This window comes from Python bivittatus, unplaced genomic scaffold (assembly GCF_059951505.1).
Source record: "Python bivittatus isolate LINGU-HERP-01145 unplaced genomic scaffold, Pbiv_v1 ctg000220_np1212, whole genome shotgun sequence".
Lineage (NCBI taxonomy): Eukaryota > Metazoa > Chordata > Lepidosauria > Squamata > Pythonidae > Python > Python bivittatus.
This window is the reverse complement of record NW_028277048.1, coordinates 30212992-30238281: the sequence shown is the minus strand read 5'-3', so window position 1 is coordinate 30238281 and position 25290 is coordinate 30212992. Positions and strand designations below refer to the sequence as shown.

Below are 25290 nucleotides of genomic sequence, written 5' to 3'. Positions count from 1 at the left end.
GATTCTCCCTATATAGTCTCCTTTTGCAGTCCAGGGACCAAAAATGAATTAACCATTGTTAAAGGCAAAAGAAACCTGGGTAGTGGCAGTGAATTAATTAACCCACTCCCATTAATTTATCCACCTCTACATTGCCCTTAAGTAGCCAATGCCAGTTTGGAGGACAAAGTGAGATAAAAGGTAGCAATAGGAGATGAATGGATGCTATTGTTAAGAACAGGCACCATTCTTAGGAAGAAAACAAAAAGGCAACATTAGATAAAGGAAGAACATACTCTGAAACTCAGCCCCTCCTATAATAAGGGAAGAACAAAGCAAAACCATATATACTTTTTCTTTTCAGACTTGTACAATTTTAAACATATGCTTTGAAACAAAGCCCCCATTCAGATATTTGTCAAGATGCCAGGCACAGCCAGATAGCCACTTTAAAGTACAATCCACCAGTCCTTGAGCTGGCAGAAGATTAGGTTGGTACAAATTGTGGTGCCCTCATTGCCAGTCTCTATTTTGTCCCAGTAATGAGACTGGAAAGAGCTGCTGACTTTACTGTTTTAATGCAGGACAAATTAATCGGTGAGTTCCCTGACTCATTTTCCCCTCCCTCTGAGATCACCTGCTGGAGGAAAAAACCAATCACCAGTCTGTCTTCTGAATTTATTTATATGCCACCCATCTCCCCCAGAGGGTGACTCTGGGTAGTGTACAATTAAAATGTATATGGGGCAAGTTAAGCAAGTTGCCTGACAGGTTGTGGGATGTGTCTATGTGGAGGTTCTCTACCTGTCAATCAGGGCATTTCTGGACATGTATCTAGCATGCTTCTAAAAGAGTGCTAAACCCATGTCAAAAAATAGCCCAGCTGAGCGGTCACAGTCATAGAACAGGGGTGCAGAATGAAATAGGCAGAAGCTCTTCTAAGCTCCTGCTCGAGGTGCTCCATCCAACTTCACTCCCCTGCCAGCAGCCATGACTTCTTCTCTGGCACTCTCTCCCTGCCGGGCAGAGGGCTGACTCTAGCTCTGGTGACTGGGAGGGGTGGGGGAGAGGAAGGGTGGCTGGAGGGGAATGGAAAATCAAATAACAGTCAGGCGTTCCAAAATCCTGGCTGAAGTGCAGCTTGAAAGTGGATTTCTAGTAGCTGGGCTGGTGACATGAGATTTCTCAGCCATCACTGGAACAGCTTGAAGGAAATGGGCCAGCAGTTTGCCTTCTCTGTGCTACCAGATTAGCAGCGCTCTTATACTCAAACACTGCCTTCCCTATAGTCACAACTATCACCACCAGAGCAACTTATGGCTTCTACATATAATTTTTCCTCTGCACAATTACCTTTCCCTGATCCCAAATATTTCCCCTTTTCAACATAGATGTGGGTGCAGAGGAGTACAGAGATGGCCTTGAAGAAGGTATTCAACAGCTCTTAGGTAAACACCAGATTAGCCCTGAAAGGGAAGAGGGAGTGAGAAAGAAACCCAAGATTGCCCAACCATGATTCTCTTTGATGTAAGAAGGGGGAGAGATCCTCTCTGTCAGGTTTTCAAGATTCTGTTGCTGTATTATATCCTGCAACAATAAAGCAGAGTACGAGTAGCCGTGGTGGTGTCTGTTTCTTGACCAGCCTTCCTTGAAGGGCTGCTAGTGGGGGAAGAGAGAATTAGAACAGAATTAAAATAGGAGGAGAAGGAGGAGAAGGGGTTTATTTGCCCTTGGCCATTTTCAGTCTGGTCCCTTTTTCAAAAGAATGCAATATTTGTGTACATAAGGAGCCTGCAGATAGAGTATATGAAAAAGTATATGGTATATGCGTATATAAGGAGTCTGTGGAACCCCTGACAAGCACTTCAGAAATTTTATGGGCAGCTATTTCTGCAGGAACCAGATGTTTGGTCTTTCCTGAAGCCCAGGCTTAGATGGCCATGTAGTGCAGTGACTGGGGACCTGTTCCCACAGGAGCCACATGTGACCAGTAAGAGCTGGGCAAATCCCAGCCCCTGATTGTGTCATCACCTGCAACATTGCAGAAGCATCATCGATCATATCCGTGGCAAAACCGTGTGTGGAGAAGAGAGAAGACACTTATTTTAAAACTGGAAGAGCTAAAGATGGCTTCAGGCTGCCTTGGGGCTATGGTCTAAAAAAGGAGGCATGCTCATACCTTGGGGGAGGGGAGACATGGGGCTGAGCCTACACAAACTGTTCCTCGCAGGCAAAGTCCGATGGGCTGGTAGCACAGAGTTAAATAGCAGAACTACAGCCACCATCACATGTCACCATCACATGTCACCACAGTAGGAATGCCCAGGTAGCAAAGACTCTCATGACTGGCTCTGAGTATAGACAGTTCTGATTATTTTGTGTATTGTCCAGGGCGATATTGTGATAAGCGAGCGGTTCCCATCTGGACGACGTTCTGTGCCCCCAGGTTATGAATTCATGAAAATAGTAGTGGTGGAGATTGCAACCTGTAGCAGCCCTACAATGTTTATCAAGAAATTAATGGATTTTCAGCCCACTTAAAATGTGGCTACATGAGAGTAGCTTCTACTAACTGCAGAAATGCTGCATGTGCCTCTACGTGTGCCTCCGCAGAGGGAAGCTCTCACCCCAAATACTATCTGCGCAACATCTGAATCTGCAATTTAGTCAGGCTCAGATGAGGCTAGTCCTCTGTGTTGTGTAGTCACACCCAGCCTATTTCCTTATACCATCCCCTTAGCCAAAAATCACCTACACCTAAGCCAAACCCAAATTACGTTATGACTTAAGGATGGTGTTGCATGAACCAGGCCATCCAGTTAAACCACAGCGCGGTCTCTTGGTTCTGGTACAGTTATGTGAGCACCGTAGCATCTTATGTGAACGCAGCCGTGGAAAGAGGGGCACCGAAAGATGCATTTGCTGCGGTCAGCTTGCTGACAGGAGAAAAAAAGCGATGAGCTAATTGGAAGAAGGGTGCTAACATGTTTAAAAAGGCAGCTGTCTGTCCGTCGTCACAAATGTTAAATATTTCATGAAGAGACGTTTACTGTGATACACAGTCGTTGGCCTCCCTGCGCCAAAGGGGTGGCGTGCCTTTGTTTCTGCCGCAACGGCCCGGCCCCGCCAGCCCTTCGGAATGTGCAGCGGCGGCACTCTGCGAGCAGAAAGAGGGCGACCGCCCCCGCCCCGCCCCGCCCCGCCCGTCTCTCGCTCACAATGGATGCCTTTTTCGCCGACGCGTCCCTTCCTCTCGCCCAGATCGTTTCCGAAATCCGCCTGGTCTGCCGGCGTTACTTCCTCGGCGTCACACCGTGGCTTTCCCCGTGCTCTGGGGGTGGGGGGCGGCGGGAGGAGCAGCGGCTACACCGGGGGAAACTTTTGCCTTATCTGCTGAGTCCTAAAAGAGAAATGACACCCTGTCGCTCACAGCAGTGTCTCCTGATTTTCTTTGAAACAAAACCTAGCTAGAATTAACTTATTTTAGCAGGCATTTTATAGCATAATCCTAAATCGACTGTGAAGTCTCTTTCCTTCTGGATCCACCAGAGGGGGGCGCGTGCCCCCACCCACCTTGGGGCCGCCCCAGTGGGCAGCCCCCCCCCGGCTTTTTCCCCTCATTCTACTCCGCACACGTCACTACTTTCAGGTTTCGGGACATTCGAGCCCGCCAATTAGGAGTCAGCTGAAGAGCGCGGAAGAGAAAGTAGAACCTGCCTCCCTCGTTACCTTCTAGTTTAAGCCACGCCCCTGCCCTTAGGACACTCCCAGACGTTATAAAAAGCCCCGCCCAGGTTTGCCCTTAGCCAGAAAGAAGTTTTGGCTCACTGACGGCTTCCTAAACGGGTCGATTAGTGAGGAAGACTCTCGACCCGGTTTTTTGGGGGCGCTTTTCCCCGTGTCCTGCTTGCCACGAAATATGGTAAGTGAGCCCAGGATTCTCAGAATGTCCTTTTTGTCTACTCGGGAGGGAAAACTTTTCGGACTTTGTGACTTGTGCGGTGAAAGTGAGGTTGCGTGAGAAGTGTGATCGTGGGAAGGGGCTCCCGCGGCGCGTGTAAGAAGGAAGGGGTCGGGATGGACTTAAAGGGGTATTACATACAGTTACATGTAAATGAGGAAGGTGTGGGGAGTGATAAAAGTAAACTGTGTTCTCGCCTTGAGTTGTTTCTCCGAAGTAGCGCTACTACGTCTTTCACTTTCTCCCCCCCTCCCCCCCGCGGGAGACGCGACGCGACTCTGAAGTTTTTAAAGCCTTCAGAGCGCCGTTCTTGTCCGTAGAAGGGAGCGGGCCCTCGCGTGGAGCTCCGGCTGATAATAGCAGACATGACCGCCTGCGTGGATGGATGTTGGGACGTTTCGCCCATCGGGAGGTGGGAAGTCCGTGCGGCAGAGCGCCCAGCTCAGCCCCATCTCTTTGGGGCATCGAAATCCTCGAAAAGTATCGCGCGCGCATCTCAGCTTTACGGATTTTCGTCGCTGAAAGAGTCGAGCTCTGTCGTTGGTTAGTGTGTTGCTGCAGACTGGGGCTCCAGCAGACCTCTGATCGTCCATGATAATTAGAGGTGGGAAGTTGGCAGTTAGGAGCTGGTAAGAGCAGGCTCTGAGCTGTGCTGGACAGACTTGAATACTATAATAGTATCCGAAATAATTACTGATGGTAAAAATGCTTTTAGGATCTTAAGCAAGGGTTATCCTTGCCTCTGCAACTTAAACTCTTGCCCAAATCTTCCAGGCTTTATATAGAGAAAGAAGAGCATTTCTCTAAAATAAAAATAGAGCTACCAGTAGAATCTTTATCTTGCTTTAAGGAGCAGGATATGACTTGATGGCCAAGTTGGCAGCTTCAGTCTTGTGACTCATCTTCCTTGCCTTTGTTTTTTTTGTAGATACCTGTTGAGTCATTTTTCAGGGAAGAGGGGGACATCAGCATTTGAAAGACATTGAAATTTCAAATACTGTTGAATAGCCAGCCACACTGCTTTCCCAATACTTTGCATGTGTCCACTAGTAAAAGAAACCCTTTCCTAGATAATACTTCTCTATAGCAAATACATAAAACAATAAAAATGGGAAGTTGTTTCTAAAAACATGTTGCAAAATGACCAGCATTAGCACTTTAGGCCACACTTTCAAAGGCTTCCTTAAACACCATAATCTTGACTAATGTATCTTAAAATGAAAGTGGCCAAGTTTGAACTTGTAGACATGTGGCTTTGCTGCTGTAAAAAGCTTTGAGAGTGTAGCACAATGCCAGCTACGGGTGACCAGGGCAGGACTTCTGAATGCACGTGGTACATATGTGGTGTCCAGCCCAAATCAAGTCAGGACTGCACAGCCGCACTGCATAACTCAAAATGGTGGTTGGAGAACATAGGAGATGGATCTGGAGCATCTGTTAAACTGACATTGTTCAAAAACTTGATTTGAAGGATAAAAATTTTATTTTCAGTTTAGAAGGGAATGTGGTGTTTAAATTGGGGTTAAGGTAAAGTGCTGTTTAGCTTAGTATAAACTGAAGGTTTTTTTAAGGCTCGCTATAATTCTAAACTCTACAATGTCCGGCTATCTATCTGTAAGTGGTGCAGACTATATCAAATGCAGTTATCTTCCAAATGTTTTTGCTTTGAGTCCCGTGCTTCAAATATATAGGAATTCTGAAGTAAGTTCACTTCATGGTTTTTATTGTATTGCCCTCCAATGATCTCATGCCAAACTTTCTAGAATAAGAAATGAAGATGTCTCATATTGTCCTTGTAAATGAACAGTTGGTATCTACCTACGATGGGAAGGAGATGCAGTATATGTGCATATCTATTAAATCCGAAGCAGCTTGAGAACTATACAGTTGAGAGTGTGTATAAAGTAGTGCTGATCCAGCTTTTAGAGATTTGGGCTAACATTTGACTCTCTCATTACTTGTACTAATATTCTAAGCTCAGAATCAATTAAACATGATTTTTTGAGTTGAGGCCATCCAGATATCTTTGGACTACAGCTTCTAATCATCCCTACCCAACACCACCAGTGCCCGTGTTGTCTGGGAATACTGGGAGCTGTAATCTAAGGCAGCTGGAAATTGCTAAGTTGGAGAAGGCTGCTATTTTAATTCTCAGGCTGTTCTCCCCTACCCTTTTTTTTTTTTGGTGCTGAAAGATAAGATAATAAGGCTACATTGCTCGCCTGAAATGACTAATCTGTTTAGGTGGGTCAGGCCTGAGGATATTGCTGAATATTCTCTTTGATGCATGCACTAGTTAAAACAAGCCCAGTCCTGGTAGGATTCCTAAAATATTTTGCTCCTCCTCATCAAGCGGAAGGGTACTTTTATGAAGCAGCTTTCACAAATGTAGGAGCCATGTGAGCTCGCAACTCTATTCTGTACCCTTCGGGCTTTTGTTCAGCAAACCCCTCATAGCCAAGGGTTGGTAGTGTTTCCTTGTTTTCCTCTGATAATATATCTACCTTCTGGTTGGAAACCAAAAAAATGAAGACAAAAATCTAAGGGTCCCCTTTCCTCCAAAAGATGCTCAGTCTTCAGTACTACATGTGCTCTTTTCTTTGTGACACGTCTGTCTACTTCACACAGCTTCTCTTGTCTTAGCTTCGTTGTATAGTCTCTGCAAGGGTTGCACTAAGTTTTGCATGTTGAAGTCTGCCTTCATTAAAATGTCCCAACACTCCAGGATGTCCCACTCCAGAGCTGGGTATTTAGTGTCAGCCCTGGTACGTGAATGCATGAAAAAGCTATGGATGCTGGTGCTGAGTCTATGAAAAACAGAGCTCATCTGCTCGCAGTTGATAAGAGTGCCAGGACGTGATGATGCTTCCTGCCTCCTCTTTGCTAAATACAATGTGTTGCAACAGACATAGTGACTCAAGCAGGTTTGAGTCCCACCCAAAGCTTCTAGTGCTGATTAGAAGTGAGCAATATTGTCTGGGGGATTCAATGAATACTTCAGGGTTGTCTAACTTGCAGAAGATTACTAGATCATATACTGGTCTGGCTTGCACATTGTCCTCAGCCAAAATATGGTTTGTGTTTGGATTAACAGGCTGGGCAAATCTTGTTATTTGTGTATTATTCCACAAACTATGGGTAAGTGCATTGTGGCTTACCAAGATGTCTGAAAGTCACTGAGGACATGTTTGAGGCTGTCTTCCCTCAACCTGGTGCATTTCAAGAGTTTTGTACAACTCCAGTTCCTACTATTCTCTATCAAGCAGCATAGCCATTGGGCATGTCTGTTGAGTTATAAACTAAGGATCACCCATTGTGGAGTCTGATTTGATTTACCTGGGTTGTTGAATAAACCACAGTTGGGTAGATCACACAACAGGTTAAACCATGCACTAAGGTTTACGAACCACAATGGGTTTGTACAGTATGCTAAGCTGCAGTGTGTTTTCCTTGGTTCTGGTGTAGCATCTTGTAGGAACTATCATCCAATGGGTCTGGAGGAAGCCAGGGTGGGAAAGGCTGACAAACTCCTTTCTCATACAAACACATTCACATGCTACTGTAGTTGAGATTGTCTTTTCTGTCTTAACTCACTCAATTAGCTTCTTCCCATTTCTGTCACTGTTTACTTGAAGAAGGTCCATAGCATTCATCCTGAGTTAACCCGAAGTAAAAATTATGGAGGAATCCAGTGCAAGCCTGAAAGACTGAAAGAGCAGTTTGGTCTAGTGGTGAAGGCACCAGGCTAGAAAGCAGGAGACGGTGAGTTCTAGTCCTGCCTTAGGCACGAAAGCTGGCTGGGTGACTTTGGGCCGGTCGCTCTCTCTCAGCCCAACTCACCTCACAGGGTGGTTGTTGTGAGGAAAATAAGAGGAAGAAGGAGTATTCACTACTTTGAGTTATTTATAAGCATAATAAAGGTGGGATAAAAATAAATAAAAAATAAAAAAGACCCTTTGAAGAGCCTGATACAAAAAGGGGTGAGCTCTTTTAAGAGAGCTGCAAATCAAATAGGGAATGTCCATTGGCCTTATCTTATTCAATAAAGAGCATTAAATATTTTGGGGGAGCTTTTTTACAATTTATTGTAGGAATGTCTCCACTGATATGCTTCCCTTTGTGTAGGACTGAACCCTCCCTCCCAATGCTGACATTCTTCAGTACCTGCCCCTAAGGGAATTCTTGGAGGTGCATTGGCCTCCAAAGTGGCCACCAAGCCCAGCCAGGTCATTGTGACAGGCATCAAATTGTGCAATCCATTGCCTGCTCCTTTGAAAAAGAACAATGATGGCTGACCCTTAGCCCTTCAAATAACACCTTTAAAGCCATGCTGTTTATCTAATGTCTTGTGTGTTGTGAGCCAGATGATGACAGAGCCAGCAGGTTTAAGCTGGTTTGGGAAGTTGGGGGTAGGAAGGGAAGAGACATGCTAAGTTTAGGATCAAAGTAGAATTGAATGAGTAACTGTTGTTACACTGGCACTAGATTCTGCACACAAAGTTATCCTGGTCATGTAGCAATCAGGAATGTTCCTTGAGTTCCAGAAAGCTTGAAGCAGCCTGTTTAATTTCTTCAGAAGACAGGAAAGTAGAGATGTAATTCCAGCATTCTCTGCTACTGATTTTAAGCCAGTTTGTTATATGCTATCAGTACTGCTCAAAGTATGTAAAGACATAATTGGACTAAAATTAAGGCGCTTTTTAAATTATTTTGGAAGCATTTTTAAATATCTGTAGTGTGCCAATTTTAAAGATTGACATTTTTTGCTGGGGGTGGACTCGACTCTATGAAAGCTTCTATATTCTGTACATAACCGCATCTCAGGATAACACTTGCTAGGCTGTGCTTCACATTCAGGTTCCAAAAGGCGTTTGGAGTGTGCGGGATAACAACTAGAGCACCTGACTGCAATGCTGAAAACAGCTAGGTCTTGGGGAATAGTGAGGCAGGTATGAAGGGCAGCCATGTGATTCTGGAAAAAAATGTAGCTGCTTTAAGGTTCACTGAACAGGTGCCACATCTGCCCTCTTGCGCACACACAAGCATCTTTCAAAGATCAAATCTGAGGCCCTTGCAGCTCTGACATTTAATGTAGCGAATGAATAGGACTGCAGTCCCCCAAACACGTCGTAATGAGCCAATACTTTTTTAGATGCTGCACCTTTTAAAAATGAAGCTAGTGGCACTTCTAGCCTTTTCTGACCCATGACCTGAGTTGGCAACTGGTTTCTGAGTTTTTCAGCAATGGTTGAAAAATAAACTCGAATCCAACAGTGTAGTTCTTTAATGCACTTGGAGTTTTAAGAAAACGCAAAGCTAGGAAGTAAATTCTGAACCTGCACAATGCCTGCTTCTGCTCGTTGCCTCGTACAGATTTGTCATTTAAAAGAGTTCTTCAGATCAAGCTTCCCCAGCCTGACCCTGCCAAGTGTGCCGGACAATACTTCCCATAATCCCCATCATCAAGCCTTTTTCATGCTGGCTAGGCTTCATCACTGTCTACCTGAACTGGAGATCAAAAGGCTGGGAAAGGCTGCCTTGGCTGTTTATTTGCTAGCAAGCTATTAAGTAATATAGAATTGTTCTGAATGGGTGACTTTTGTGCTTTATCCAACTTCCATTTCCAGGAGTTGTGGAAGCAAGTGATGAACATACATATTGAGAAGCAGGGATAGAAATTGGCTATTGCAATGGCTGGCCCTCAACCACCCAGTGAATTAAAACTAAGTAGTTGTCAACATCTGCTTACACCAAAGTTTCAGACGTAGCTGCACCTTTACTTTACCCAGACAGAGTAAAGGAACAGAGCTAATAATTTCCAGCACAGCCATGCCCTTAAGTCTTGTTAATAGCTCATGCTTTACGTTGCGTGAAAACAGAGGATTATATAGTGCCAGATGGGACTTTCCTCAACTGGTGAGTGGTTTATTCATTGCAGCTAATTGCTAGTTGTGGCTCACTTGTTCTAGAATAAGTATAATGTAAGTGGTTTCTCTCCACAGCGTGAGTGTATCTCCATCCACGTTGGCCAGGCTGGTGTCCAGATTGGCAATGCCTGCTGGGAGCTCTACTGCCTTGAACATGGTATCCAGCCAGACGGGCAGATGCCCAGTGACAAGACCATTGGGGGAGGAGATGACTCTTTCAACACCTTCTTCAGTGAGACCGGAGCTGGCAAGCACGTCCCCAGGGCTGTGTTCATAGACTTGGAGCCAACTGTGATTGGTGAGCTACTGTCAGCAATATTAACATTTCAGAAACACTAAGTGGCACGAATGGCTAGAAGTTCATGGAAGAACAAACATTTTTTACTAAAGTCCAAGGTCCAATCCCTTGCATTTCAGGTATAAGGGGCAGTAGGTAAAAAAGAAATCAGACTTAGATTCTGGAGAGAATTGTCACATATCTGAATGGACTCTATTGAACTTTTTGACTGGATATATGATGGTTTCATGTTTTAGTATAAATAATTTGTGCTAAAATTATTATTTTTTACCTATTCAATCATGATTTTTAATTTAATATTCTTAATGTACAGTGCTGTGCAAAAGTTTTAGGCAGGTGTGAAAAATGCTGTAAAGTAAGAATGCTTTCAAAAATATATATTGTAATTGTTTATGTTTATCAATTTACAAAATGCAAAGTGAGTGAACAGAAGAGAAATCCAAATCAAATCAATATTTGGTGTGACCACCCTTTGCCTTCAAAACAGCATCAGTTCTTCTAGGTACACTTGCACACAGTTTTTGAAGGAACTCGGCAGGTAGATTGTTCCAAACATCTTGGAGAACTAACCACAGATCTCCTGCGGATGTAGGCTGCCTCAAATCTTTCTGTCTCTTCAAGTAATCCCAGACAGACTCAATGATGTTGAGATCAGGGTTCTGGGGGGGCCAAACCATCACTTCCAGAACTCCTTGTTCTTCTTTACGCTGAAGACAGTTCTTAATGACATTGGCTGTATGTTTGGGGTTGTTGTCCTGCTGCAGAATAAATTTGGGGCCAATCACACGCCTCTCTGATGGTATGGCATGATGGATAAGTATCTGCCTGTATTTCTCAGCATTGAGGACACCATTGATCCTGACCAAATCTCCAACTCCATGTGCAGAAATGCAGCCCCAAACTTGCAAGGAACCTCCACCATGCTTCACTGTTGCCTGCAGACACTCATTATTGTACCACTCTCCAGCCCTTCGGCGAACAAACTGCCTCCTGCTACAGCCAAATATTTCAAATGTTGACTCATCAGTCCAGAGCACCTCCTGCCATTTTTCTGCACCCCAGCTCCTATGTTTTCATGCATAGTTGAGTCGCTTAGCCTTGTTTCCATGTCGGAGGTATGGCTTTTTGGCCACGATTCTTCCATGAAGACCACTTCTGGCCAGACTTCTCTGGACAGTAGATGGGTGTACCTGGGTCCCACTGGTTTCCAGCAGTTCTGTGCTGATGGCACTGCTGGACATCTTCCTATGTTGAAGGGAAGTAAGCATGATGTGTCTTTCATCTGCTACGTTAAGTTTCCTTGGCCGACCACTGTGTCTATGGTCCCCAGTGTTGCCTGTTAGTTTGTGCTTCTTCAAAAGAGCTTGAACAGCACATCTTGAAACCCCAGTCTGCTTTGAAATTTTTGCCTGGGAGAGACCTTGCTGATGCAGTCTAACTACCTTGTGTCTTGTTGCTGTGCTCAGTCTTGCCATGGTGGATGACCTATGACATGAAACTGTCTTCCACAACCTCACCTTAGTAGCAGAGTTTGGCTGTTCCTCACCCAGTTTTAAGCCTCCTACTCAGCTGTTTCTGTTTCAGTGAATGTCTGTGTTTCAATCTACATATGAAATTGATGATTAGCACCTGCTTGGTATAACTGGTTAATCATACACCTGACTCTAATCCTAAAAGATCCCTGACTTTGTGCAAGTGTACAAAGTGTGCAAGTGTAAGAACTGATGCTGGTTTGAAGCCAAAGGGTAGTCACACCAAATATTGATTTGATTTGGATTTCTCTTCTGTTCACTCACTTTGCATTTTGTAAATTGATAAACATAAACAATTACAATATATATTTTTGAAAGCATTCTTACTTTACAGCATTTTTTCACACCTGCTTAAAACCTTTGCACAGTACTGTGCATAATTAACAAAATAAACTACCGTAAGTACAAAATATCATAAAATATCACAAAACCTCTGACATAATAACATATATTGCTGCATCTGATTAGTAGGAAATACTGTCCTTTCCAAAAGAGATCACACATTTCTGATAACCATTCCTTAATATCTGAATAATACCAGATTTCCAATTTCTCAGTATGATTCTTTTACCCACCCCCCATGTGCGGTATAACCATAATTCCTGATAAACACTCAGATTCCAAAGCTTTGGTATATAGTTCAACATCCCATTAATAACTTCCCATTTAAATATTTTCCCATAAATCTACTTATATACATTAATGCATTGTCCCAAAAAGATATCAGATAATCATATGACCCTATCGTATGGGTCAATGAATTCTCAAATTTTATACCTCCAACATAGAAAATCTGATTGTCCATCCTTTCAAATATATTCTTTGGGGAGTCCAATGTACCCTAAATACAATTTTTTTGATGAATTAACTTTAATCCCAGATCTGTTGACACCATTTTAATATTTTTAAGGGCATGAATCCATTGATGGGGCATTATAGGAGATTCCAGTTCTTTAGTCCTAGAAATGTCTGCTTTAAAAATATTGAGCTTTTGAGAGATATGTTTTAGGTTTTAATTCTGTCATGGATTCCATTAAGCAAGGAAGCATCTCAGGAGCCTTTGATGCAGCCAAAGTATCTGGCCCGTACTGATCCATTAGAATGTGCTTGAGTTGAAGATACACTACCGTTGGGCTAAGACCTGGTTACAGAATATACTTTTAGTCAAGCCTCTGAGCTTATTTTAAGTGCGATAAGCACCTGTCCCACATAGGAAGTCAAAGAGTAAGATAGAAAATGGGGTTTTTGGTGGGAAGCCCCATCATGTTCAAAGGAACAAAGTCCAATTTTAATTTACTTGGAAACAGAGAATGCAATTGAAATACACTGAAATTTGTATTTAAGGTGCCTTTACTCATCTTATACAGGAAGCGCTTGGCCACTTGCACAACTCTTCTTCATTCTGGATTTGTGTCCTCTGCAACCATCTCAGTGGTGTCTCTTACTTTTATCCCAGAACTTCAATTCTTCTGAAAAGACAAATCTCTTTGAAAGCCTTCTCAGTTAATACATTTTTGAACCAACATCTTGGGTTCATGTTCACACTATGTCACAGCAATCTAAATACCTTTCTCCTTAATTCTTTTCACAGATGAAGTGCGCACTGGAACCTACCGCCAGCTCTTCCACCCTGAGCAACTGATCACTGGCAAAGAAGATGCTGCTAACAACTATGCCAGGGGGCATTACACCATTGGCAAAGAGATCATTGACTTGGTCCTTGACAGGATTAGAAAACTGGTGGGTAATTTCTGCTGCCAAAGGAGCCCTGAGCTTGTAAGCTTAAAATAAAGGATTGTGGAGATGCATAGTTTTTTAAAATGAAAACCTCAATCTTAAGATGGGATAAAATCCCCTAATGTATCCCTTAGTTTCACAGTACAGAATTGTCCCCTGCTTCCAGTGTGGCTCACTGAATGTTCCCCCCCACCCTTTTTTTTTTCCTTTGTTTGCTGGCAACCCACTTATTCTCCTTTTAGCCATAATTGAGTTTTGCACAGCAAATGTGATGAATGAATGAGACAAGGGTGAAAGCATATAAAAACCCTATCCTATTTGCAGCCTTGCAACAAGTTTGTGGGAAGTTAGTTTGACAGTAGCTGAATTTGGATGCCATGTCAGTCATAAAATAGTGGGTTTCTTTTTGGCATAGTTATGTTTGAACCTACTCTTTGATTTCTAAACCACTGCTTATTGTTTTGCATCATGTGAACATGCCCATGTTTTACTGTACAAAACATGGTTTAGTGAACAGTGGTTGAATTCATGTTTCTCTAAAGAGGCTGGCCAGACTCACCAAATGAATGAAAAGAATTGTAGCTCAGTTCAAGAATTATATTCTGGAGGGCTGTGGAGGAGAAGTATAAATACCTAGATTGACAGGGAGCAAATGAGAAGGAAGGACAATTTTTGAGCAGCTCTTGAGGTTGTTAGATTTAAGTTTCCCTCATTCCTGATGATTGGTATGCTGCCAGGAGCTGGCAGAAATTGGCATTGACCAATGTCTGGAAGGCCAGTTGCTGTAGTCTGTGGCTGTTTGGAATTTATAGTGGCCCACAGACTATTCTCAAGCAACTGGCAGGGGATTGAATTTCTTCTGCCACTTTCTTAAGTGCTAAGTCTTTATTAAGCAAAGGCTTGAAAATCATTAATGAGAGAAGAATCTGGTTCTTAAAATCACTAAATCCCCTTTGCTGTTTTCAACAGGCCGACCAATGCACAGGACTCCAGGGTTTTCTGGTCTTCCACAGCTTTGGTGGTGGAACCGGCTCTGGTTTTACTTCCTTGCTGATGGAGCGCCTGTCTGTTGACTATGGCAAGAAGTCCAAGCTGGAGTTCTCCATCTACCCAGCTCCCCAAGTATCCACAGCTGTCGTTGAGCCCTACAATTCCATCCTCACCACCCACACCACCCTGGAGCACTCCGACTGTGCCTTCATGGTAGACAACGAAGCCATCTATGACATTTGCCGACGGAACCTTGACATTGAGCGCCCCACCTACACCAATCTCAACCGCCTTATCAGCCAGATCGTGTCCTCCATCACTGCTTCTCTGCGATTTGATGGTGCCCTGAATGTAGATCTGACGGAATTCCAGACCAACCTGGTGCCCTATCCCCGAATCCACTTCCCTCTGGCTACCTATGCCCCAGTCATCTCTGCTGAAAAAGCCTACCATGAACAGTTGACTGTAGCAGAGATCACTAATGCTTGCTTTGAGCCAGCTAATCAGATGGTGAAATGTGATCCTCGTCACGGTAAATACATGGCCTGCTGCCTGTTGTACCGTGGGGATGTTGTTCCCAAAGATGTCAATGCTGCTATTGCCACCATCAAGACCAAACGCAGCATCCAGTTCGTGGACTGGTGCCCCACTGGTTTCAAGGTTGGTATCAACTACCAACCCCCCACCGTAGTCCCCGGAGGCGACCTGGCCAAAGTGCAGCGTGCCGTCTGCATGCTGAGCAACACCACAGCCATTGCTGAGGCCTGGGCCCGCCTGGACCATAAGTTTGACCTGATGTATGCCAAGCGTGCCTTTGTCCACTGGTACGTTGGGGAAGGGATGGAGGAAGGAGAATTCTCAGAGGCTCGGGAGGATATGGCTGCTCTGGAGAAGGATTATGAAGAGGTAGGGGCAGACAGTGCTGATGGGGAAGATGAGGGAGAAGAATACTGATTCTGTATTGGGCTAATTTTTCCATTCATCACCCCTGCCTTCTTCTGGATTCTTATGACTGTCCATTGTGTGAAAGCTTATTAAAAGCCCTTTTCAGCTGAAAGCAGTCTTGTTTCTTTCTTCAGAGAACAAACTCTGCCCTTTCCAATGTTCTAGTGTCAGCTGGGAGCATGTTTGTTAAATGAATAAATGGTACGGTCTAGCTGTTAGCTTGGCAAAGCTTGAATGATTATGCATCAGGGAACATTAAAAATGTACAGTCAAGTGAAGAGTACAAGTGTAGTGACCCAGGCATTTTGAGTACCTGAACCCTCACTGCAAAAACCCAGTTTTCCCCAAATACCATTCTGAACATAGATTTATGATTCCCCTTGAGGTAAAATTCTGGAGGGGAAGAATTTAGGAATTGCTTGTGCTGCTTTAATTACATGAGGGAAGGTGGAGATCTGCAGTGGGAGGAGCTGTCCTTTGTAAGGACTGGCCGAAGGTCCTTTATCTCTCGAGGCAGGAGGAAGAATAATGGCTTTCTTTTCTTCACTTTTTCCCCCTTAGCATAGTTTACTTCCATGGATTCTCCTGAGAAGAAAATTCACTGTGCTAATTCCTTCATATGTTGAGATGTGAGAATGCTCTAGATTCTGTAGATTAGGGTACACAATCTTTTGGACTGCTACTAGTGACTTGGGGATGAAATGAATGCACATACCTATATACATGCGTTATGTAAATGTTCAGCTCAGTAATCAAGATGAATCTGAAATTGGCAGGGAGATGAGGGTAAAGCTCCTGCTTAATTTTGATTTATTGCGGTTGCAATTGCTCCGAGTTTTCTGGAGCAGTCTCTGCAAAGCCTTAGCATCTTAGTATTCTCGGTGGAGAAACCAAAGTGTCACTGGACCTTCTAAGGCTGTATTTCCTTCAAGACCTGACCAGAGAGTGTGTCTGGTACAGAAGCTTGAGCATTAGATGCTCTGGTTATGCATAGAAAGATCTTCCTGATTGGTGTACCTTACTGGAAGGGGCTTTTTTAAGAAATTAGCAGCAGCTGCTTTGTAAATCAGGTGGTGGGAAGTGTTGTAGGAACGTGCTGTAAGACCAAAAATCCTGTGTTGCCCATGGAAAGAAGAAAATCAAAATTTTTAAAAGTTGGGATGCTTATACCTAATTATCAAAGAGTCACAGAACTGGAAGATAAAAGTTCTTGTGTTTTCCTGGTGGCCATTTGTCACCTTTTCCATTGCTTGAGCATCTCATCCTTGATCATAGAACCTTTGTGTTGTTCCATCTGTGCATGTATGAAGAAGCAAACAGCAAGGACTGTAAATGCAATAGAAAGGAGAAAGTTATGTGTTGTGCCCAGTACAAACTCAAAAAAAAAAAAAAAGTCATAGGATAGGAGGAGGGAAGAATGTCACTTTGCTTGAAAGTAGCTGATGTACGTGTTTCAGTCTGCACCACTGATGACTTGGGCCTATATTTCCATAATAAAATATTTATGCAAATTACACACCATAATAAGGCATTTATGCACAACTCCCAGTTGTGCATGCAACTGTAGAAGCTATGCTGGAAAAACAATATGTATTTGCATGGTTAAAAGGAGACACATTAATAACAGTTGGAATAAAGAGGAAGAACTGAGTTCAGTGCCAAAAGGCTATGTAGGCAATAGATAAAGCAGAAAAAAGGATATTAATAGACATGGAATGTACAAACTTTTTGTACAATGATCCAGATACTAATTTTTACAAATATCTAAATACGTATCTTGAAAAAACAGTGCCTCTCTTTCAAACCTTACGTTTTGAGTTTTTCAGTAGCTTGCTCCAAGGACAAGCTTTTTTATGCTGTTCTAAAGGAATCCTACAGTTTATGACTTCTGTGAATGAACCATTATGGAAGGCCTGTAGAACCCCTACTGTTCAGACGCATGCTTTATGCTTGCCTTGGTCAGTAACTTCTAGCCTGTTCTTGAAGAGCTTTTTCTAGGCTAACAAGAAAGAGGGAAAGGTGCCATAAAGGTGAATGGGTAACAACAAGGCAGTTTTCTTGACAGGAGCACAGAAGTGGTTTGTCTTAGCCATCTTCTGGAATATTTTTTGTAGGGTGGATGTAGGTTTTCCGCTGTAGCCTACAGCCTTGGGGTTTCCGTCTGGCATAGTCTCCCATCCAAGCCCTAACCAGGGCCTGATCCTGTTTTGCTTCTGAATCTAGACACGGTTGGTTGGAAACAGCAGGGTAAGTGCTGTTTACTCATACTGCTAAATCAGCCCATGCGAAATTGCTTTCTGGGTGCCAGAATAGTTAAAGAAAATGAATGTGCAAGGAAGACATTATGTTAATGACTGCTGCTGTGACTTTCAGCTACACTGCACTCACTTTTGCATAAATCTGAAGCCAAAAGAGGCCACGTGGTCCACCTGTGGGAAAAAGATGCTTCTTGGCTGGTTAGCTGAAATCTGTAAGGACCAGCTCCCATTCTTTTGCTTAGTCTATCTTACTGGAGTGCCTGCCTGAATCCTTATAACTCAGGCTCTGCTAGCACTAGTGACACAACTGGGATGAGCAATTTTTTTTGGTGGCCATATTTAACACATCTGGGGAGAGGAGAGCTGCAGTGGATAGGATGACGATAGAGAGGGGCACGAAATATCACTTACAGACGCGTTGGGTTTTTTTTGTTTTGTTTTCCCCTTGAGACTTGGGGAAAATATTTAGAAGTTCAGTGGATTTGTTTTCTGTAATTATTAAGCATTTCCTGCCTCAAAATGGCAATAAACTATGCCTCTGATTTGTGGCAGTTCTGGTCAGAAGGGGCTGCAAAAGGGGGTTGGGTGAGAGCAACATACAGCCCTGAAGCTGCAGGATGCCCAAAATTAAAAAGTTAGGTACTAACATTTTCTCCAGATCTCTTGAAGAACGAGAGGGAAGGAAATATCCAGCAATATACAGGAAGTTTGGCTTCAGTTCGATTAAAATCTAGTGAATGAACTCTTGCGTGCACAAAGTAGAGCCCTGTTTTTCAACCTTGGCAACTTTTAAGATGTGTGGACTTCAACCTGTGGAATTCCCGGAGTTGAAGTCCACACACCTTCAAGGGGCCAAGGTTGAAAAACCCTGAAGGAGAAGCGTTCGTAATACAACCAGATACAAAGGGCCAAACGTGTTGGGAATGTCACTCATCTGTCTGGGCTACATCGGGCTAATGCCAAGGACACCTTCGTGGTTGCTGGCAGCGCCGAGCTCTTCTCGTAAGACCTCGCCACCCCATCCTGCTTTCTTGACTAAACCTTGATCGAGCAGCCCGCAACCCCAGTCACGTTTACCTTCGAGTGAGCAATGTGGCGTATTCCTGAGAGATACGGGGCCGAGCTACCGGGGAAAAAGGCCGCTTGTGTACTTTAGCCCCCATATTTAAAGGGCCAAATCCTTGCCCCGACCCCAGTCCAAAGGAGTAGGTGCTTGCACAGACCAGCTTCAGTGCAATGAATTCAGCATTTACAGCAACTCCAGCCTTTCTATGCTGATTCCCCCCTCCAATTTCTCTAGGCAGAAAAGAGGGTTTCCGTGAAGCTGCGTGGCTGAAAAAGCTCGCTCTCACGGTGTTTAAATGCAGGGTTCAGGAGGCGCAAGTGCCTCTCCCGCAAGCTTGTCTCTCATTCCCCTTTTGGTACGTACTGGATGAAGGTCACGTCCTCCAATCCAGCAATCAAGATCCCGCGTTAGCAAGCCGCGGCAGCCGGAATGAGAAAAGCCTATCCAAAAAATACATACTGGACAGTATAAGGCGCCCGCTTGTTGGGGGCACAAGGGCGCCCTCTAGCGCCTTGCTTAAAGTGAGCGCGGGGGGGGCAGAATCAGGAGGAAGGATGCTTTTCGGATCCAGCCGGCGCCGGAGCTGGTATTAAGCACTTGAATGTGTAACCCTGCGGTGGAGGAACGAGGCGGCGTGGAGAATCGCCGAAGTCGGATCTCCCCCAGTCCAGACCTCCGGCAGATCTACAGCCTCTGGCGATGCGCCGCTGGCGAGGGCAGAACGGCCCAGCCAGCAGGCATCGATCCGGCCGCCCGAGCGCCGCTGGTGGTTTCGAGGCTGGCGCCAGCCGCCCCACAACTCTTGAGCAGGGACCGATTCTTCCGGGGGAGGCGTGGCTGGAGCGGGTTGCAGGCGATCCCTGGGGGCGGAAGATCACCTGGTTTCCAAAGGACTTGTAGTAGGAAAGAGTTGCTTAAAAAGTGTCCGAATGTCACTTTTGCCGTGAATCCACTAGATGCCTCCTCGGGCAAAGCACTTTGTAACTTTAATGGGATATGGGGATAATGTGGCTTCTGCTTTAGGGTTGTTAAGGATCTGAAATACCGGAAAGGACTACATCAAGGTTGAAATTTGAAAGATGCCAAGTACAGGGAGGCCCACAGTGATTAATGAAGGGAAAAGCATTCTGTTCATGCTCTGAAGCAACATCTTTTTAATGGCTTCCTGTTGTCTCAGACCGTACTCTGCAGTTCAGAGGTTTTGTAGCTCATTCTTGACCTGGAGGACAAAGGAGCTTAAAGTTCACAGGCATAAACCATCCATCTGCCCTGCAAGATTTAAATGCGGGCTGGGTTAAAGATAAAGTTGCCTTCAAGTTGAGCTGTACTCATGATAATCTCATAGACAAATCCATGTAGTTTTCTCTGGAACAGCACAGAAGTGCTATGTCATGGACTTTCAGAGGCTTTGATCCTCCAGCCTGGCCTTCAGCCCTGGAGTTTCCTGAGCATCCCAATAGTAACCCTGTCCTATATACAGCTACTGTATATAAACAGGGAGCAAATGCCACCCTCCCTTGCACTGATGATGCTACCTAGTCAGGTAATGAAACTTCAAGCAAACAACCAAGCTCAGAGAGCACCAAAGACTCCGCAGTTCATCCCTGAGCTACAGATGTTCTTTTCTATCGAAACCTGTCCTTGCTTAGCTTTTCAAGATCGTCTTAGCTGGGCAACACAAGGATTACAGTCTGATGCCCAATCTGATGCCCTGTTTCTTGGGCTGCAATTCTCACCATCCCCAATAACATTACCTACCTGAGAGTTGTAGTCCAATACACCTAAAGGATACAAAGTTGGGATGACTGAATACAATCTAAATTAAGAGAAAACTGGTAGACTCTTGACTTTATCGCAGGTGCTGGCAAACTTCTGTTATATACCAGCTTGAGACGTATAAGTGCATATGTACTCTATGGCATAGAAACACATTCATTTTAGAGGTATAGGGACCTGTATGTAAATATAAGAAAGTGCTCTCCCCCCTTGCAACTGTTAGAATTTTTATTGGAATTACTGCTCTTCCCAGGTTGGGCAAATACGTTATTTGGCAACAAATGTTGACTGATGAGTATACTGTATGGCTTAACTTACACATGTATTTTTATCACTGATGGCTGTTGGCTCTATTGATGGCATCCATCAACGAGATATTATTAACCCACCATCAGATAAAGAATATTATTTACTTCCTCATCAATTCATTTATTCTCCTCCCATTAACCATCCCTAAGTTACAAGTTTTTCCAAAAAAATTTTCTTTTCATGTACACAGCTTATACTTTTAGTGTGTGTGTGAAAGAAAATTATCTATGTGTGTGTGTATGTACAGCTAGTCCTCGGTTTACAATGGCAGTTGGGACCAGAATTGCTGTCACTAAGTGACATAGTCAGAAAGCACAATGTCACGTGACCGCACCGCTTAGCGATGGCAATTCCGGCAGTCCCAGTTGCTGTCATTAAGCTAATCACTGCAGGTTTTTAAGTGAGGATGTCACATGGTTGCCATTTGCAACCTCCTGCTGGCTTCCCCATTGAGTTCACTTGTCAGAAGCTGGCGAAGAAGGTTGCAAATGGCAGTTGCAGGGACGCTGCGATGGCCAGAACTCCGAGGACCAGTCATAAGTATCACTTGTCCCCACCACAATCAACAGGATTCTCAGCAGCTTACAAGAACATACAATAGCACAATAAAACATCTACAGTAAAAAATAGAGAAACCCTTAAAAATTACACCAATATAAAATGCAAAATCCATCCAACTTATACTGGCATCATCTCAGTCCATGCAGGTTCACCAGAACAATTCAGTCTAACTCTTCCAAAATGCCAGTAACATGGGGGACAAGCTGATATCAATTGGGAGGTTATTCCTTAGTATGGAAGCAGTTCCTGAAAAATAATACACAGCATGCCTCAGCCCTCCCTTGCATCATGGTAATGGGAGACCAAAAGCAGTATTACTAGGATGTACAAGTTGCATAAGTCAATTCCAGTTGGAGAAGTGATCCAGGTCCTGAATGTATCTTGGTGCTAAGCTTTATAGGGTAAAAATGGCATGTTGAATTGCATCCAGAAGCAAATAGGAATTCAGTGCAAGTCCTAAAGCACTGCTGTAATGGGCTGATGGTGACAAGTGCCAATCAACAACTTGGCTGCTCTCTTCTGGATTATCTGAAGCTTCCAAGTGGTCTTCAGGGACAGCTCCATGTTCCAGGTATTGCAGTAGTCAAATTGTACAATAATGAGGGCATGTCACAAAGTTCTGCTTTAGGTAGGGATGCAATTGGTGCACCAGCCAGAATTGGGTAGAAGACCCCTGACTGTGGCCTCCACCTGTCCATCCAGCAGTAGCTGTGAATCCAGAGAACCCCCAGGTCATGGATCTGTTCCTTCAGGGGCAATGCTCCCCATCAAGAGGCACCACCAGATCCATAAGAGAACTTGATGATATACAACTCCATCTTGGGGATTTAAATTTGAGTTTGTTCTATCCTCTCCAGATCCTGACAATCTCCAGATCCTGGATTAAGACACTGACAGCATTTCCTGTGCCAGCTGGGGTAGCAGAGAACAGTTGGCATCAGCAGCATGCTGATGATTCTGTATCTCAAACTGATGGATGACTTCTCCCAGTAGTTTCACATCAATGTTAAATAATAAGGGGGAGAGAAGTGATGATGGAGGTTTATGTGATTTGAAATCCAATTCCCTTAAAGGGGACCAGGACAAGAAGACTGGTTTCTGATCGCACCTCGACTGTTATAGATGAAAGGGTAGTCTGATCCATGGCATGCCTTTTATTTGTTGCTCAGTCTCCAGCCATGACTGTGCTGGTAGTTTTGCTTTGCTGCTTGTTTTGGATGGGAAAGCGTTAATAATTCAACAAGGACCTAATCCACATTTTCTTGTAAGTAGTACAATCATAACAAGAAGCTGAGCATTAAATCTATCAGTCAGTAAAGGGTTATGCCCTCCAAACTGGCTCGTGATGTTATGGAATTGACTTGAGGCAGGAGCATTGCAGAGTAAGATGGGTACGACTGAAAAAGATTGTCTGGACCTTATGGGTCAGTGACACGCGGGATCCCAATTTCTTGGTTTCTTCCTGGAATTGGACTGGACAGCTCTTAAACCAGCTGGAATTTCAATTTCCTTTCTCAGCAAAATAATTATAATTGGGAATGGGGCGGAGAGAGAGAATGATCTTGAGAAGTTCCAAGTGATGTAGTCACTTGACAACCAGTCCTGCATCATCTGAAAAAGAAAGGACAATTCATCCCACTCTGGTCTCAGTGTTCTGGGTTTTCAGGTGCCTTGACCTCAACCTCGCTAGGTAACAATGGAGCACAGAAGACAAGTCAGTGCTTTCTGACCCTTTCAATAATTTTGGGTGTTGGTAAGATGTAACTCAACACACAACATTGATCTATTTTAGTCCAGAAGTCAGAAAGACCACTGGAAGGTGGGACTTCCAGTTGTTCTCAGGTTATGTATTGCTTGTGTTGCTTGTACCTTAAATAATAGGTGTCTAATTTTCATGAAAGTGGTAAATTTGATCAGAACATACGCTTTTCTACACAATCACATTAATTCCATTTAGATATCAAAAAGAAAATCCCTTCTTCAGTGTTTTAATAGGGAGAAGCCATCAGTCATGCCTAAACCCAAACAGCAGCTTGGGTCTTGATGAGAATCAGGCCAAGGTTGGAAGTCATTGATTATGTGTGAAAGATGATAATGTAGTTATGTGGGTCTGAATGAACTGCCAGAAGACAAGGTCCATAACCTTAGCCTGATTGTTTAGATTTCCAAACCCTATGGAAAATTGTGTCCATAGCACAGGGGTGTCCTCAGAATATGGGGAAAAAAGTCAAGATGGTGTCTGCCATGGTATAATTGAAGCATGTTCTATATCACAAGTTGCGGGGGGGGGGGGTCAGGAAGAATCTTGTTTCTTTATTACGTTCCACTTAGGATAATTGCATTTTCCCAAAGTGTAATTTGAGGTAGCCAATATGTTCCATTTCATGCAAGAAAAAATAATATTGCCCACCACCATCACCACCACCACCACCCTTCCCTTGATTTTTTTTTTTTAATTGATGGGGTCAGTAAACTTTCATGTCCTGCTTCTAAACAGGCTGCCTTTCAAAATGAATACAAATGAGGATTTCACTTGATTCAGCATCCGGCCCTTAGCCAAGGCCATTTTCCCCTGGCTGGTCTGGCTGCAGATGATCCATTAAGGCGGAAAATCGATACCATGTGGCATTTCACTGATGTTTTGTTGGCTGCTCTGCTTCCCTCGCTCTCTTTCCATCCTATCCAGCCCGAGTTGCGCCCTGGGAACCTTTCAAGGCAGGATATTCAATTGTCTGGCTTTCCTGTCTGTAGCTGGCGCAGGTCTCAGGCATGGGGGGTGGGAAGGTGGGGTGCGGGGGCATTAGCGGGGGAGAAGCACACAGGGCTGTGAGAGACGTCTGGCAGAGAACGATGGATCAAAAAAAAGGGTGGCCTTCTTTGCTGGGCTTAATTTCAAGAATGATTTATTTGTTACTTCATCTCCGTGGCCTGTCTCTGCAGCCTCACGTTGACCCCATTAGCATGGTTGACCTTACACCAGCTCGTAGCACTGTCAGCAGTATCAGGGAAGATATTCTGACTTTATGAAGTCTAGGAAAGAGACATTTCTTTGATGAGAGTTGGATCAAGCCTGCAGCGTATTAGGGAAGGCCCCCTTTGTTTGTGTGGGTTCGGATACTCTGTCCAGGGCAAAATGGCTGACTTGTTTTGCTGATCTCCTCAGATAAGGCCAAACTCTGACCTAGGATGCATCCTGTTTAATCCATCATTTGAATACTCTCACATTCAAAGCTTGTTATTGGGGCCTGTAGCATCCTGAGGTAAACTGTGGCTGAGGCCACACCCCATTCACAGCATGGTGTATCTTCGAGCGTTTTAGTGTAGAATTGGAAAGGCCCAGGTTCAAATCCCTCACAGGGTGCCTTTGGCTCATTTACTGTCACTCAACATAATCTGAGATTAAGGGATGTTGTGAGAATTGCATGGGTGGAAAAAAACTGTATCCCATTAGGATTCTTGTAGCAAAGGTGGCATATACATGTAATGGAGTAAAACAGGGCCTGGCATTATTTTAATGCTCCCTTTGTGCTTTTGGGCCCCACTGCTGTGATACTGCATCAGACCAGAGGCCTTGTGCAAAAGTTCCAGCCGGCCTAATAGTCCTGCTCCTGCCGCTGGCCCTGCGTGGTGGGGAGCGGTGGTGAGGAAGACAGCCTCAGCCGTTCTTCCTCACTGCTGCCCCCAAACTTGGTGTGAAGGCCACCAACGTGGATCCCTTGCCCAATGCTTCGCCCTCCACAATGCTTTGCCTCCATTCTCAGCTCCATGCCCTTGGAAATCACTTGCGCTACAAAGATGACTTCACCTACCGGTGCTTGGACTCCAACTCCATTGACCCCAACCAGCACTGGCAACTCTCTGAGGTGGTGGAAGGCTCCAATAATGTGGAGTGCTCCAGGCGCCCCACTTCTGATCCCCTGGGCCTTCCTTTTTAAAAATCCCTCTCCAAAA

The 25290-nt window shown here is 44.3% G+C and overlaps 1 protein-coding gene across 1 annotated transcript; it reads left to right on the top strand.

The window, feature by feature from the left end:
• Window positions 1–3757: 3757 nt before the first annotated feature.
• LOC103064347 (tubulin alpha-1C chain) lies at window positions 3758–15481 on the top strand. The gene is made up of 4 exons (XM_088138229.1): window positions 3758–3901; window positions 9943–10165; window positions 13289–13437; window positions 14404–15481. The coding sequence occupies exons 1-4, from the start codon at window positions 3899–3901 to the stop codon at window positions 15376–15378; spliced, it is 1350 nt and encodes a 449-aa protein (XP_087994355.1). The 5' UTR covers window positions 3758–3898; the 3' UTR covers window positions 15379–15481.
• The last annotated feature ends 9809 nt before the right edge of the window (window positions 15482–25290 follow it).

Bases quoted from the DNA above. Each gene is read 5' to 3' on its own strand.
- LOC103064347 (XM_088138229.1), top strand. The intron at 10,166-13,288 runs GTGAGCTACTGT...TTCTTTTCACAG, and splicing joins CTTGGAGCCAACTGTGATTG to ATGAAGTGCGCACTGGAACC. The intron at 13,438-14,403 runs GTGGGTAATTTC...TGTTTTCAACAG, and splicing joins TTGACAGGATTAGAAAACTG to GCCGACCAATGCACAGGACT.